This window comes from Chaetodon trifascialis, chromosome 8, assembly GCF_039877785.1.
Source record: "Chaetodon trifascialis isolate fChaTrf1 chromosome 8, fChaTrf1.hap1, whole genome shotgun sequence".
Classification (NCBI taxonomy): domain Eukaryota; kingdom Metazoa; phylum Chordata; class Actinopteri; order Chaetodontiformes; family Chaetodontidae; genus Chaetodon; species Chaetodon trifascialis.
This window is the reverse complement of record NC_092063.1, coordinates 18,451,341-18,466,221: the sequence shown is the minus strand read 5'-3', so window position 1 is coordinate 18,466,221 and position 14,881 is coordinate 18,451,341. Positions and strand designations below refer to the sequence as shown.

At 43.7% G+C, this 14,881-nt stretch overlaps 2 protein-coding genes across 2 annotated transcripts; one reads left to right on the top strand and one right to left on the bottom strand.

Annotated features, from left to right (window-relative positions):
* The first annotated feature begins 606 nt into the window (after positions 1–606).
* atxn7l2b (ataxin 7-like 2b) lies at positions 607–5,479 on the top strand. Its single transcript, XM_070967517.1, has 10 exons — positions 607–725; positions 1,313–1,378; positions 1,471–1,792; positions 2,252–2,493; positions 2,757–2,839; positions 3,018–3,229; positions 3,437–3,608; positions 3,744–3,865; positions 4,255–4,954; positions 5,149–5,479. The coding sequence occupies exons 1-9, from the start codon at positions 629–631 to the stop codon at positions 4,949–4,951; spliced, it is 2,013 nt and encodes a 670-aa protein (XP_070823618.1). The 5' UTR covers positions 607–628; the 3' UTR covers positions 4,952–4,954; positions 5,149–5,479.
* A 1,064-nt stretch (positions 5,480–6,543) lies between these two features.
* Positions 6,544–14,170, bottom strand: amigo1 (adhesion molecule with Ig-like domain 1). The gene is made up of 2 exons (XM_070968840.1): positions 13,641–14,170; positions 6,544–12,307 (listed from the first exon to the last, which is right to left on the bottom strand). The coding sequence occupies exon 2, from the start codon at positions 12,202–12,204 to the stop codon at positions 10,660–10,662; it is 1,545 nt and encodes a 514-aa protein (XP_070824941.1). The 5' UTR covers positions 12,205–12,307; positions 13,641–14,170; the 3' UTR covers positions 6,544–10,659.
* Positions 14,171–14,881: the final 711 nt, after the last annotated feature.

Here is a 14,881-nt window from a genome sequence, read left to right as displayed (position 1 = left end):
TTATTAAACTGAGAATACATACAGCAGGGTACCTACGTAGAGCATAGCTGTGTTAAGGCCCTTTGTGTTATCAGCTCTGCATCTGCACAGAGTGCTCATATGTGTGATCTCTATCCATTTTTTAATAAAAAATGTATTTAGTATTCAGCATGGCTGCTGTGATGCATGTATACTGTAAAATCCTGTAAAGATACAGCTGACTTTCCAGCTGCTTCATCGGCAAGGGGAGATGTAACACCAATTAGCGGCCCCTGGCATCTCATGATTCACACTCACAATCTATTTTAGCATCTATATGTAATCTGATAGTTATAAAAAAAGAGTTTAAAGGACATTTAGCTGGTAGCGTTAGTCTTACATGGGTGACATGATTTTTTGAAACTATTATCATTTAGATTATTCTGTCATTTATTTCTTTAGATAGACACGTTTAGAGATGTATTCGCCTTTCCATTTCAGACATTAGAACAGACTGTGCTATGACACTACTGCAGACTGAGAGGCCTGGTCGGGTTCAGATGTGTACAGCAGTGCACAGCCACGCGGTTTAGCGCGGCGGCGAGCACGGTGACGCGGATGTGATGCACGTGAACAGACGGTGTCATCGCGTGAGCGCGCAAGAGCAGCAATGGCCGCTTTGGATCGGCGAAATCCTAATCTCGACGATTTTGTCGGATTAAGCTGGAGTTGTTGGGTAGATAGGGTGAATATTTTGCCGTCTGACGGTGAGTCGCACTCCCTGTCCCAGACCTGTTTTTATCAGGTCACAGTGTCAATATCCTGTGATTTATTTTCGTTACATACACATAGAAGCGGCATAAAGGGCGACCCAAACAAAAGACCCACTGGGTCCTAGCGCAGGGTGAGTTTGCTAAAGAACAACAAACAAGAAAAAACACATTTAAATAATCGTTTCTTAGACATTTAGTAATGTAGTGATAAAACACTAGCTAGTAAATACAACACGAGCGCCTTACCTGTGGACAGGTAGATGCACCGTTAGCGTTAGCCTGTCAGCTACTCTCACACCAATCACAACACAAACGTTCACGTACTTAAGGAGGATTTGTCTAGTTTGCTAACAGCAGAATTGACTAGCTAGCAGCTTCCACTGGAGCAGATAGCAAGGGCGTGCATGACAAGTTTCAAGAAGAATCTCCTCCAATCTGGAGCACAGACTGATGTGAATGACCTGTTCCGGGTTTTACTCGGCAAAGCTTTCTAGATATCTTAGTACACCTGCCTTTTGGAAGAGGCCACAAGAATGTCCCATCCCAATATTTCATGCTGACTGTTTTTGCCTTTCATGCAGCCAATTGTGAAGACAGCAGCAAACATGTGAAGAACCGCTCTGAGGCCATGACTCTGAGGAAAGAAGGTGAAGATGTTGATTCATGAAACTCAATAGCTGTTCAGTATCACCAGAGATGTGCATTTCACTTTAACTCTATTTTGTGATCTTTTCTACAGACATGCACATATATGGTCACTGCCCAGCACGTGATGAGATCTACCTGGTGGTGTGCAGCCACTGTGGGCAGGTGGTGAAGCCTCAAGCCCTCGAGAAGCACTGTGAGAGGAGGCATGGTGCTCTCATGAAGATGTGTGGCCAGTCATCTGCTTTGGCTCCACAGCAGCGACCTCGCCCTGGCCGCCCTCCTTCACATCTTTCCTCCTCTAGAGAGAGGCAGAAGGATGGCAGATGTCATGAAGCCAGTGCCAGTGCCTCCTCCCCGGCTGCATTACCTGTCCACCAGCACAGGCCGACCAAGACCCAGAAGGAAGCAGTGAGGTACAGTTTAAGATTGTTTACGTCATAACACCACAAGAAAAATGTGAACTACACTGATATCGGAGATGCTCAACTTGCTGAAAAGTTTATCTTAATAGATGTGATCCTGTTTGCATCCTTTTTTTTTTTACTGCTTTGGTTGAAACTAACTAGAGCTGTAAGAAGATAGAGGTGGGTTAGACAGTAGAATGCTTGTTAGTATCATGGAGGAAAAAAAATAAGTAGTTTGACTTTGAATGCAGTAGCTATCTTTGTGTATATGCAAGTTCAATATGTCACTGACCCAGCTGGCAGAGCATAAGCTAAGCTGTTCAATCTGATCCCAGATGGAAACTGTCATAAGTTTTATGTCATTTGTGATTTGCACAAACCTGAATTCTGTCACTTCTTGTGTATTATATATATATATAATTGTAAGCGTGTTGATTCTGAAGTGTACCTCCCCAACTTTCTTTGCAGTTTTCCTTCAGTGGAGACATTCCCTCAGGACAATCCTCCCCCACCACAGCACTCCTCCTCCATGCCTCGCCCACGGGTTCCTTCATGGCACTCAGCACCCAGGCCCCCTGGCCCCTGTTCTTCCTCCACTTCTCCCTCAGAGAGACCCTCGGTGCCAAAGCACACTATTGGGCAGTCCAGTAAGTCTCACAGTCCTCTGCGGGGAACGAGAACCTACAGCCGAATCTACAAAATCACAGACAGTAAGCCTGCTGCTTTTCTGCCTTAATGTCTCTAAACTGTCGAGGACCCTTAAACATTTGGTGTATTAACCATTGTATGCTATGTTGTGTGTAGTATTTGCATAATAATATAATTCGGACTGTGTGCAGAAGTGTTGCCTATTTCTGTATTTTGGGGTAATGACCATGTGGTGGTCTGTAATCTCTCCACCAGCATGGATCATGTTGACTGTCTGTGTCCTCCTGCTGCTCACTGACTACTGTGTTTGCTTTTTTTCCCACAGAGAAAGAATGTGACCTGAATAAACACTGCAGAGTTCTGGATCCAGAAAGGAAGAAGCTGTGCAGCCGGGAGCTTATATGCAGTGTAAACTCTCCATGTTACTAGTATCTGTATTGTTGTTCATTATTAACGGAGATACAAGTCTTCAGTTGTAGAGGTTGCATTTGTTAATTGATACAGAAACATGGACAATTTACTCTTTTTTTGGGGGTATGGGATGTAACGCCTCTTTTTTCTCCCCTGTGCTGTTCTGTCTACACAGACTGACTCCATCCACCAGCAGCAGAAAGTGATGGGAAGGACTAAGACCTTTGATCAGTTGGTAATGGAGCAGAGAACGGCCTCGGCAGGTCGAGATATGGAGCAGCTTCTTGTCAAATCAAAAGACAAAGAGCAACATTCGGAAGCTTTTGAAGAGAAAGCAGCAACTCAGGGCAGTAAATACAACTTCAACAGCAACTGTCATATTCTCAGGTATGAGGTTTTTTTTTTTTTTTTTTTTTTCAAAGTTTAATTACTTCACCAAAATACGCTGGAGATCATCACCCAGATAGGGCCATCCTGATGTTAATGTGTTTCTATCAGAGTCATTCTTTTCCACGTAGAATCTGGTGCTCTTGCGCTGATCTCTTGCATAAAGCATCACTTGCATTTGTATTCTTTTGCCTTTTGCTGGTCCAGGGATTCATCAAGCAGCTTTCCAGAGGAGGAGGGTGACAGCACTGTGGATGTGGAGGTACAGCCTCCCTATCCCTTCAACCAGAGCCTGCTGTCAAGTGAGGAGAGTGAAAACGATGAGCAGGAGGAAGCCACAGACCTGCCTGCCACACCCTGGCACCCCAAACCTCTCGGGGTGAGTGTGCAAGTGTTTGTTCAGCTATAGTTTTGTTTGAAGATCAGTGTAGAAGGTTAGGGTTAGGGTTTGTGATAAATTTACAAAATGAAAATGAAAAGGGGGTCCGTACATAAACCTGTTTCTGCTCTGTAGGTGTGCACTTTTGGATGCCGCACATTAGGCTGCAGCATCTTCACATTCGACCGGCGTTGGCACCACCTACGGTTTGCCCTTGGTGCCATGTTGGAGCACCATGTCAGCACACACTTGTGGAAGTGAGTATCACACATCTGTACTTACCAGAACTGTCACCTACTGGAGCACTGAAAGGTGAAGAAAAGAGATGCTCTGTGAGTCGGGAGACACCTAGCCAGGATCCAGTATCTGCAAGTGTCTGTCCTTGAGCTAGACACTGTACACACTACAGGGCACTACCCTTCAGCTCGGTCTGGTTTCTTTTCTCCAGGTTATTACATAGCAAGGCTTAATTTTAAGCTGCTGGTTGATCAGACTTGATCACGGGGAAGATAGCTAACATTTTGGGAGAATCAGCTGCTGGATAATCTGTCTCAAAACAAAATGAGACTTTAGCTGATGCACAAAAACCACTTCAGAGTACATGAAAATATCTAACCAGTGTCATGTTTTTCCTCCTAACTTACAGGAAAATGCCTCAAGTATCATCAGGTCTCAGGTTGCATCACGCCACAGCTCCGACTGTTGGATCACCTGTCAGGACTGGGGCCAGACCCTCCAAATCCACTGGCTGCCTCCGCCTTGAGTCTACCTCCCAGGGACAACTGGAAACCAAAAGCAGTCAGCACGGTGCTCACAGTACCAAACCACCTTCTTCCACCACCTCTGTGAGCCTTGGGCCTGGCCGACGGCGCAACCCTGTCGGGCGGCCCAGCAAAGCTCAGCTAACAGAGGTGGAAGTTATGCATGATGCACCCGCAGCACAGAAAGCTGCCAAGGTTTCACACAGTGGTGCTGACAAATCCTCCAAATTCATCAGGGACACCCCCTTCTATGAGAAGGGCCAGACGCACGTACCCTCCTCTCAAGGGCCAGTAAATGGTACCTTCCCACATGGAAAGAAGCCATGTCCTCCTCTCAACCGCTCCCCCCACAGCAGAGGGAGGCCCCCAGGGATTCAGCAGAAGGTGATGGGCTATGACCACTGTAGTCTTTCCCAAAAGCGCAAAGGCAGCAATGAGTCGCTGCCCCTCTGCTCCTCACTATCCAGAACCTCCAAGTGTCAGCGCTTGTCCTCACCTTCCCGTTCCGGCCTCCCTGCCTGGAAGGGAGGGAATATTGGGGACGTGCTTGCTTGGGGCATGGAGAAAAGATCCGACTCCTAAAGAGTGAGTAGTCTAGCTAGCTGTGGCGAAAGGTTGCATACATCAGTGTTTTTCAATGGTGTTGTGGATCTATCCCTTTAAACCTAAAAAGACACAAATGAACATGTTCTTGAGCTGAACTTGACTGTGTGTTTTTGTTCTTTTAACAACAATGAATGCACTTGAAGGTGACAGTTGTTCACGTCTCATCTTCGCAGCCATTAAAGAGGCCGTCTGCCTTAAAAAGACCACTTGGAGAAGAGGCCTGCTGCAGGCTGCAGTGGCTGTGCAGCACAGTATGAGTGCATGAATGTGTTTAGTGTGTGTGTGTATGTTGTGACTGTTCATGTCTTTTTTATACACAGACATCAGGAATAAATATTTGTCCGCATATTACCGTATGTGTGTATTTTTGCAAAATGTCTATTTTTCTACATGATTAAATGTGTTTATAACCTTTGTAATGTAAAAATACCTCAATCTTCTCGTCATGCTGCTAAGATGAAAAGTCATTTCATGTCAAAGCAATTAAAAGCAATTCTTGAATCTTATCACCCTGTATCCATTGTTATTTTGCTGTGGTTCTGTGCTAATGGAGCATTGAAGATAAGAAAACTGCGATTTTGGTCAGTTTAGTTTACTCAGACTTTTAAAACTGCCGTATTTCAAAACTTTTCTCAAATTTTGCCAATTGCCTCTGGGATTGTATTTTATTTTGTAACACAAGATGTCTATCTAGTATTTGGGAAAAACAGTCAAGTAGTCTGGCAGAAAGCATAGATTTATTCCCATTTAAGCAGGGAGGCTCAATTAAACTTAGATTATTTTAGAAAAGTGAAAAAAACACAACATGCCACAACATTTCCTTCTATGTAGAAATATATTGTGTATGGTCTCATAACTTTAATAAGCTGGGCCGCGCTCCAATGCACCTGTCAGACATTAAGGTTATTCAAGTAGTTCTTTTTACATGTATTTATTATGCTCATGCTTGTTTCGATTCTTACCTCCTCAAGTAGTTTCAGGTGGATATAAACATTCAATTTTTAATTTTCTACTGCTGTATAAAACAGGAAAAAAATTGGTTCAAATTTCTCAACTCTTGTACTGATCACTAATTCTGTAACGGTTGATGGTAGAAGTCAGTGTTTACATGCAGCAGTACGCTTCCTCACTTGGCCACTAGATGGCAGAAGCCATCAATGTTTCTCCTTGGCAAAAGCAGAATGGTAAGCCTTTAACCATTTTCACAGTTATATAAGTACAGTGTTTATAAAGCTACTTCGCTTGTTATACTGTGGTCACATGACACTTATTAAAAAATCATCAAAAGTATCTAATCTTTCAATGTGATAAACAGTTATAACTTACAGCAAGTTTATACATCACACCCTCTGTCTGTGCAGACAGCAACTCAGCTCTATATTTACTGTTGGCACTTCTGAACATTAGTCATAGTAATTTTGGCAAAATGTCACAGCTTTGTCCTTAAAACACTCCATGAGACATGATCCACAAAGATTTAGAGGCAGATCAGTAAAGGACCATGTTCCTGCTGTCGATGGTGTCTGTAAATAGCAAGAAGCAGCAGTAAAAAGAGGCAACACAAGGTGTAAATGTTGATCTTTTATTCAGTCAAATGTTATATCAGTATTCTTATCTTTAATGCCTACAAGGTTGCCCCTATCCTGCAGTCAGAGAAGCTTCTAAGTGTACCATGCAAAGCCATTCCACTAGCTGTGAGACCTTTCAGATTTTATGGCAGTGACCACACAGCTCATTTTTGAAGCTGTGGTCAATCAACTCAGTGCTTGTAAAGCTCTTAACAGTTCCATTCTTGAAGTAGCACATTCTTAAAGTGGTGAGCTTTTAGCCCCACCACCTCAAAGATGTTTTTCCATAATGGCCACTCCATAGATGAATGGAGACAAATGGATGTCCGGCAGTGAGAGACCGCTCCCTTCTCTAATCTGTGAGATGTGATCGTTAAGGGATCAATTAACGTGCTATTACCACAGACAGCAAAGGGCCTGTGAACTGCACAGATCTCAAACTAAAGATTTAGTCTTACTGATGCTGCAAATGTGAAAACCATTCAAAATGCAGTTATTATGTTTTCACATCGCATTACATTAAAACTTAAAACTGACATAGTCCTGAGAAGATTTATTTACCCTCTGTCCTCAAATCCATTCAAAACCCATCATGTTTCAGGAGTTCACTGGTGAGGGAGGAGAGATCAATTTTCCTACATTTCTGGCTGTTATAAAAATACTCATTGACTTTTCTTATAGACTGGCATTAATTGTCGTCAGGTATCCCTTGCTGAGCTCACCTGCCTACCTGCAACTCCCTTCATCACCCAAAACAGCCACCTGTCTGATAAAGCACCATGCTTTCTCCTTGAATTCCTTATGGCTTTATGAGCAAAGTCAAATTCGGACTGAAAATAACTGGCAGCTACATACTCACAGTCCATTAGGATGTTCAGTGATTTCAAAATTTGCCCTCTTCCTATGCACTTTTTGACGCACGTTCAGTCTTTTTTTTTTTTTAACCAGTATTCTTCAGCAGAGTCAAGTGTAAAATACAGCCTATTTCAATAAAAAACTAAACCCCACCCCGCTTAAAAAATAAACATTTATGTCAAGACTTGAATGTTGAAACAACTAACAGTAGCACGGCGGCAGACGCAATGCAAAATGATCAACAACAACAGATTATACAAGAATACAGTCAGTACACTGGTAGAACATAGCAGTACACAACTAATCAATACTGAACACAGAAAAGTGGGTCTTAATACATATATATATACTGTATATAATATATAGATATATATAGGAAGGCAGATTTGCTTTGGAGAGAACAAAGCCACTCTTCTCATCTATGTCAGGACATTCGCAATAGCACTTTGTTTTCCTCTGTACAACTTCTATTTTAAATGACAACCCAGAGGAGAAGACCACATATTAGCCACGGCAGATTTAACTCAGTCCACAGTGGGGAACTGCGCAGCAGACACGTGCTAAACCTTGATGGTCTGGCAGTTCAGCGCGTGCTATTCAACAGCCAGAATATCTGGGAATGATTTTCATTTTTAGCCATTTCACATTCTGGCATTCTGCAGCCTCTCGTGCTGCCTTGAGTGAACGGGCCTTGAAATCCGAGGGATTTTAGATTGATCCCGCGGTGAGAGAGCAGGGAACAGCACATTTATTTCATTTGTACGGGGCCTGGATCCCTAAAAATGGGACAGATTCTTCGCCAACAGCAGCCAGTCTGCAGTAGAGCTAAATGTGGCTTCATTTAAGTGAGTCTTGTGGTATTTTTGCTGCTCTCTATTTCTCCACCTGGTATTCCTATGTGTGAGGAATGGAATGATTCACACACCACCTCTCTGATAAGTGTGACTTCCTTTTCACACCCACACAAGAGATGCTGTGGTGCACACTGCGACTGTGAATATAACATCAATTTTGCGTAAAAAAAACTACTGCACCCAGAAATGTGTATATCTTAACATTTGAGAGCTATACTGGCGTTTAATTGCAAGATGTATGTGGTTTTGCATAACCCTCTGTTCTTATATATATAAGGTGAAAAACTAAAAGGCAGTGAGGATTAAATTAATATTTTCCAAATTCTTATCTTATACTTTCCAGCCACGTGACTCAGAAGGAGAGCAAATGTTCAATGAGAGCTGCAGGCGTTTCCCTCATAAACAAATTACAGACTACTTAAAGGGCATCACATTCATCGCCTGGCTGAATGGCTGCTTTTGAACGAGCAAGGGCAGCCTCGTAATGCAGGTACACAAACAAAGCAAACACATCTGGGCTGACAGCGTACAGGGAGCCAGAGAGAATGGCTTTGTGTTGCCGTGACTCATGATAACACACCTATCCCCTCCTGCTCAGAGGGACAAAGACATGGAAAGCAAAGGGAAGCAGCAGCCCATCAAAAGATGCAATTAGCATTTACGCCAGGCTAGCTTTGTTGTATTATGATACAAACAGTTTAATGAAATCACTCTTTCTTGTCTGAGCCAAGACACAGTCCCCGGTTTAAAACATTGTTCATGAAATTTGCATGTGAGGTTATGGTTATGATTGCAGGAAATCAAGGGATCTTCTGAAGGTTGCAATGTGTTTTCTGTCAGTAGCTACTAACTCTAAAACCAGCTCTCTCCTGTCAAATAATGTACAGCTTCATCAGCACTATTCATAAGCTTCATATTCTGGAGGAACCCTGCAGGTTTAATTATGTGGCAGACTCTAATGTTTACCTGCCAACATGATGTACAGCTGTTTCTACCTACCACAGGGCTAAAACAGCTACATTTTTCATTAGTGTGACACTGCTAATTGTCCATCTGAGCAAAATGCTAGCTCACGTCAATATATGACACAATTCATAACACATGAACACACTAAGCTTTATGTTTCGTTGATCAATGTACATTAAAATATCTAAGAGTTTTGTGTAAGCTGCACATTTTACAAACAGGAAAGACTAAAATTAACTCAAGCTGGCAGCTTTTTAGCTTCCTGCTAGTGTGACTGAGGAAAACAAATGCTATAACTTGGCCAAGAGGAGGAGTAAAAACTCTGCAGTAAGTGGCACCTCAGTGGACAACAAACACCAAACACTAGCCTGTGTGTAGTTGTGTGAACCATGGTACCTGTCTGTATACAGAATTGAGACAATAAGTTCATTATCAGTCATTACTACAGTAATGTCTATCTGCTGGAGGCATTCCATGTTTTTAATCGAGTAAGGCTTCAAAAGTTTCTATGGGTTACACTATTTTGACTCCTTTATAAAGAGGGATGTGCTTGGAGCCGTTCAGCTATTAGCTCTATGTAAATCCACCTCTTAACACAGCAAAGGAGAAAATATATATCATTACACACATGACTATGAATACGATTAACAATCTGTCTGATGAACTACATGAGTGCAGCAAAGTACTGGCTATAAAGTAGGCTGGAAACGACCTGCGATGGCCTCTTAATGTAATGTGAGTGTGCTTTCTCAATATAAATGACTGAACATCTAGTGAGTCGGTTGTCTAATTTCCGTTGGATAACACAGATCAGTCTGGGGCCGCGTATAATGTGAGTTTATGGCATGCTGTTTCTCTACAGATGACTCAAGGCTAATGACAGATGTGTTCATCGCTTGGTGACAGCGGTCTGTCTATTTAAATCTGTATCCCTGCGATGATAGAAGAGGGGTAAATGGATCAATTGTTTACATAAGATGCAATCTATTCTAGTCCTGGTAATAAATATAATTCTGAGCCAGCCATGGTTTCAGTATACTGTATGCCTTTTTCTAATCTAATCTCAACCTGTGTATTGTACCATATGTATTCCCCACGCTTTAGCAGTTTAACTGACCACTTCCTGAGTGCTGATATCAACAGTATATCATCTTTTTACGCTCACTTCAGTAGTTTCCGCTGTTCATGTACACTGCCATTCCTTCACAGTATGAATATTAAGTGCTACAGATTAAAATGCTGGAAAAGTCCTGCTCATTGTCCATGTCGACAACAAGACAGTTTGTATTTTTTACTCTCTTTGAAATCCTTGTTTCCACTTGCCAGCAACTACAGATGAGCACCCTTCCTCCGTTTCACAGTCTACAAGAATAAAAACATGGCTCACGCTGTACCATACACATCCAGTCATGTTGCATCCATCGTCTTTACCAGTCTGGTCTCAGACCACCATGGGAGTGTCTGAGAAGACGGAGCTGATGGACTCTGCTACTGACTTCTTCCTCTTCCCCTTCATAAGAGAACCAGCCTCTGCATCTACATCATCATCATCATCATCCTCATCCCCAGTGGGGTTCAGCTTGCCGTTCTGGCCCTGCAAGTCCTTGGAGTCTATGAACGCCACATGCCTGTTCAGCTCTGCCTTGAGCGCTGGGTCCTCATGGGTGGGTGTCACACTGAGCATGGACGAGTGGATGCTGTCCTCACCCCTAGCCTTACCCTTACTGGGGCAGCAGAAGCAGCGACACGGCGTCAGGTAAAGGTACATGAGAACCAGCACCACACTGGCTAGACAGCCCACCAAGGTGGTGTACCCTGTGTTTAGGGTCTCCCCGCCCCCATGCATGGTGAAGTTATGAACCTTTAGCACTACATAGATGGTCTCATTGAAGACCTCACTCATCGCAAAGCAAGTGTAGGTCCCAGAGTCGTCAGACTTCACTGGACTGATCTGCAGACTGCCATCTGGCAGGACTTTGGCTGTCTGGTTGCTTCCAGGTGTCACCACAACATTACCAGGCATCATCCAGGTCTTTAACATGTTCCTGTGTTTGGTGTCGCAGCTGAGGGTCAGTGTTTGGTCCAGAAAAGCTTCTTCATCTGCCTCCTTGAAGGTGCTGCAGTTCATGTTGTCACCGCTGAGATCAAAAACACCTACTTGGGTCTTTTGGGGACCAGGAAGAATACATGTGTAGTCATCTTTAAAGTCCATAGCGGAGTTGAGCTTTCGAATGTACCAGTGGGCCAGGAGTGTGTAGAGATCACATTGACACAGCAGGGGGTTATTGTGGAAGTAGAGGCCATTTTTAATCCAGGCAGGCAGTACCTGGAGCTCATCAATTGGTAACATCTTTATCTTGTTGGAGGACACATCCAGGAGGCTAAGTTTCTCCAGACGGGATTTGTCCTTCACCAGCTCCAAGGGGAAGCGGGAGATTTGGTTCTGGCTAAGGTAGAGCTTCTGAAGGTTGATCATGCCGACAAAGGCTGAGCGGTCAATCTGGGAAATTTGGTTATTGTAAAGCAAGAGGACCTCCAGGTTGACCAGTGGCTCAAAGATGAACTCATCCAGCAGCCGCAAGTTGTTGGAGGACAAATCCAAGTAGCGCAGGTGCTTCACATATATGAACGCCTCTGAAGACAGGAAGTGGAGACCATTATGGCTGAGGAGGAGGTTATGGAGCTTCAGGAGCTTGACTGGGGTCCACTCGGATCGCAGCCGCGCTATCTCATTGTAGCTGAGATCCAGCACAGCGGTATAGAGCGGCAGACCTGTTGGGACGGTCGTCAGGTTCATCTTGGAGCAGCTCACTATGTTTGAAGCGCAGATGCATGTCTTGTGGCAGTTTAGGGTAGATCCTGCTGTCCCTGGAAGCCAGAGGAGAGCCATGCAGAGGGAGAGGGAGAGAGTCCATCTCGGACGCTCACTCCACTGAGGTAATGTCTCCAACAGGCTGCCACCTGTTCTGGTGGACGGCTGCAACATGCTAGCAGGTGATCTAAATCCCACAGAGGTTTACTACGATCCCATTCTCAGAGAACAGCATGGGAGAGCAGCTGGAGGATTCCCAGGCATTTCTGACTGAAGGCTGAAAAAAACAGAAACACGGGTGATAAACAGATATCATTATTAGACAAAAGTACATATTGTGTTCTAGATAGATAGATAGATAGATAGATAGATAGATAGATAGATAGATAGATAGATAGATAGATAGATAGATAGATAGATAGATAGATAGATGCATGCACATTCATGGCAGGGAGGTAAAGTATTCAAATCCCAACGATACCACAGTGCAAAGTTTTGCACTTTTCAGTCACAATCTGTGACACAAATGTAAACAAAAGGGCTGACCCACCTCCACAATTCAAACACATGAACTTGCGTCACTCCTACATTGAACATCTATTTTAATACAGGCACAAACACTAAATAACTAATGCTGATGCCGCTGTTTCAACGTCTGTTTACATCTGTAAGGTGTATACAACATGTAGAAAACATGACTATATGTTCAGTTAAGACATATATGAATGCTTATTTTTCATCTATAGGTAACATTCTTCTAAATACACCTGCATGCAATTAACAAAGTAACAAATATTAGCTGTTGTTATTAAGAATAATTGTTTTCATTAGGAAGAATGGTCCTTTTTATCCACTATTTTCATGTTGTGGCACTTAATATAACTGCTCTACATCGCTGTCGAGTAGTTAAACCTTAAATAAATAGCCATTGTTCTGCAAGTAAAAGCGTTATATGCAAATAAAGAAGCGTGCAGTCTGGAATGAATGCACAGCACGGACTGACTGCAACATCTCCCTCCAAAATACCAAGTCGCCCACAATGAAAATATTTAATTAAAGTGTCGATGCTGTGCATACTGTACAGTACCTGAGTACATATCCTCAGTTACTTCCCAGCTCTGCACCCATGTGAACATGCAGTATTACATCTCCACTAGCCATCGTCCCTCTGCCCTCCTTGTAGCTTTCTCGTGCATACATCTACAACACAAACTTTCCCCTGCAGCTCTGCACAATGTCTTCCGCTAAAAGAAATACACACGCACACACTCTGCACTCACGCTAACCCATGTGCATTCACATGCATTGATTTTCCTCCTCTTCCCTCTCTCCCTCATTCTCTGCATCCCTCTGAGGTACAGAAAAACAAACAAACAAACAAAAACTGTTGTGCACTAAATCACAAAGACGCGCAAATAATAATAATAATAAAAAAACCCAAATGTGAGATCATACAAATGTCCACGCTCTGTCCCATTCTGAAATGCCCTTGTCCGTTTCCGGAAGGAGCTGTGCAAACGTTGCATTGCACCATTTCGTCCGAAAACAAACGCGCACAACGCGGAAACGTGAGCCGAGAGATGGAGGAGGAAACCGTGAGGGCCACCTACCTTCAACCGGGACGCAGCGATGAAGGATCTCATTAAAACAGCTCCTCGTCTGTTTACAATGGAGCTCCACACAGACAGTCCCCCGTCTTGAATGAGTGTGTGTCTGCTGCTGAGGACAACGGTGGATGCGGGGAGGAGGGAGAACACTTGAGATATCCTCGCCAAAATAATTATGCTCCACGCGGCATCCAATACCCGGCACAAAATTACGCAAAAACGATTACGTAAAGAGCAGACAACAAACGTCCTGTCAACTACACTGACATCCACCTACAAGCAGCTCTGATTTAATCAGCCGTATTTGCTTTCAACGAAGCATATTGCTCTGCATACACACGAACGCGCATCCTCTCCTCCAGATAATTGGCGCAGAGGTCCTGTCGAGTCTCATCAGCAGCGATGGAGATCATTAAGAAAGAGCAGACTGTAGCTGACGAGCTTCCCCGTGGCTCCTCGCAGGCCTTCTGCTGTCTACGTGCGGTACTGCTGCTGCAGTAGTTGGCGTGTTGTTCGGCAGAGGTAGCGCGCTCAAACCCAGAAGGCGCTGTTTATCTGAAGTGGCCGCACCGAACATGACGCTGCGGAGACGCACAACTGAAAGCCACGCGGAGATGAGAAATGGGGCGAGATCAAACGTCGAACCGGACAAGACATTGTAATAGTGCGGTTCAGAGACATGCTTAAAGGTTTCTAATAAATGTATGGTTGTAGGATCACAGGTAGCCATATGGTAAATTTACATCACTATCATCATCATCATCATCATCATCATCATCATCATCATTTGTCTATGATGATCCACTCCGCCAAGGTGCAGCGGTCGTGTCATCACCAGTTTTGTTGAGCACATTTATGCTCCAAGGAGAAAAAAAGAGAGAAAAGTCTCAGTGACACTTCAGAGTTTCTCCTTGAAACACACCATGAACACTACAGTGAAACCATTCTGTATGCTCCCTCCTATCCTTTAAACACATGCACTGAATCTTCATGCTGCTCTGTTAACCTTCCCCATCTGGTCTGATATGGAGACATCAGTCTGTCAGCTAAAGGTGACACAGCTAAGAGGATTTTTCATAAAATTTCTGTGAATGTACAATGCCTAATATTTGGCATGACCTCCAGGTGGCTGCATGTTCATGTTGGCTTGTCTGGTAAAAGAAGACTTTCACTTACACGTGTGGCTGAATGTGGCTACTAAGCCGTGACACATTTTTCTCTTCACAGCACCATCTGACAGCTGA

Excerpts from the sequence above, each read along its gene's own strand:
- atxn7l2b (XM_070967517.1), top strand. The coding sequence starts at position 629 with ATGGCCGCTTTGGATCGGCGAAATCCTAATCTCGACGATTTTGTCGGA. Across the intron at positions 1,793-2,251 it reads ACCCAGAAGGAAGCAGTGAG|TTTTCCTTCAGTGGAGACAT; the intron begins GTACAGTTTAAG and ends CTTTCTTTGCAG. Across the intron at positions 3,866-4,254 it reads GTCAGCACACACTTGTGGAA|GAAAATGCCTCAAGTATCAT; the intron begins GTGAGTATCACA and ends CCTAACTTACAG.
- amigo1 (XM_070968840.1), bottom strand. The coding sequence starts at position 12,204 with ATGTTGCAGCCGTCCACCAGAACAGGTGGCAGCCTGTTGGAGACATTA.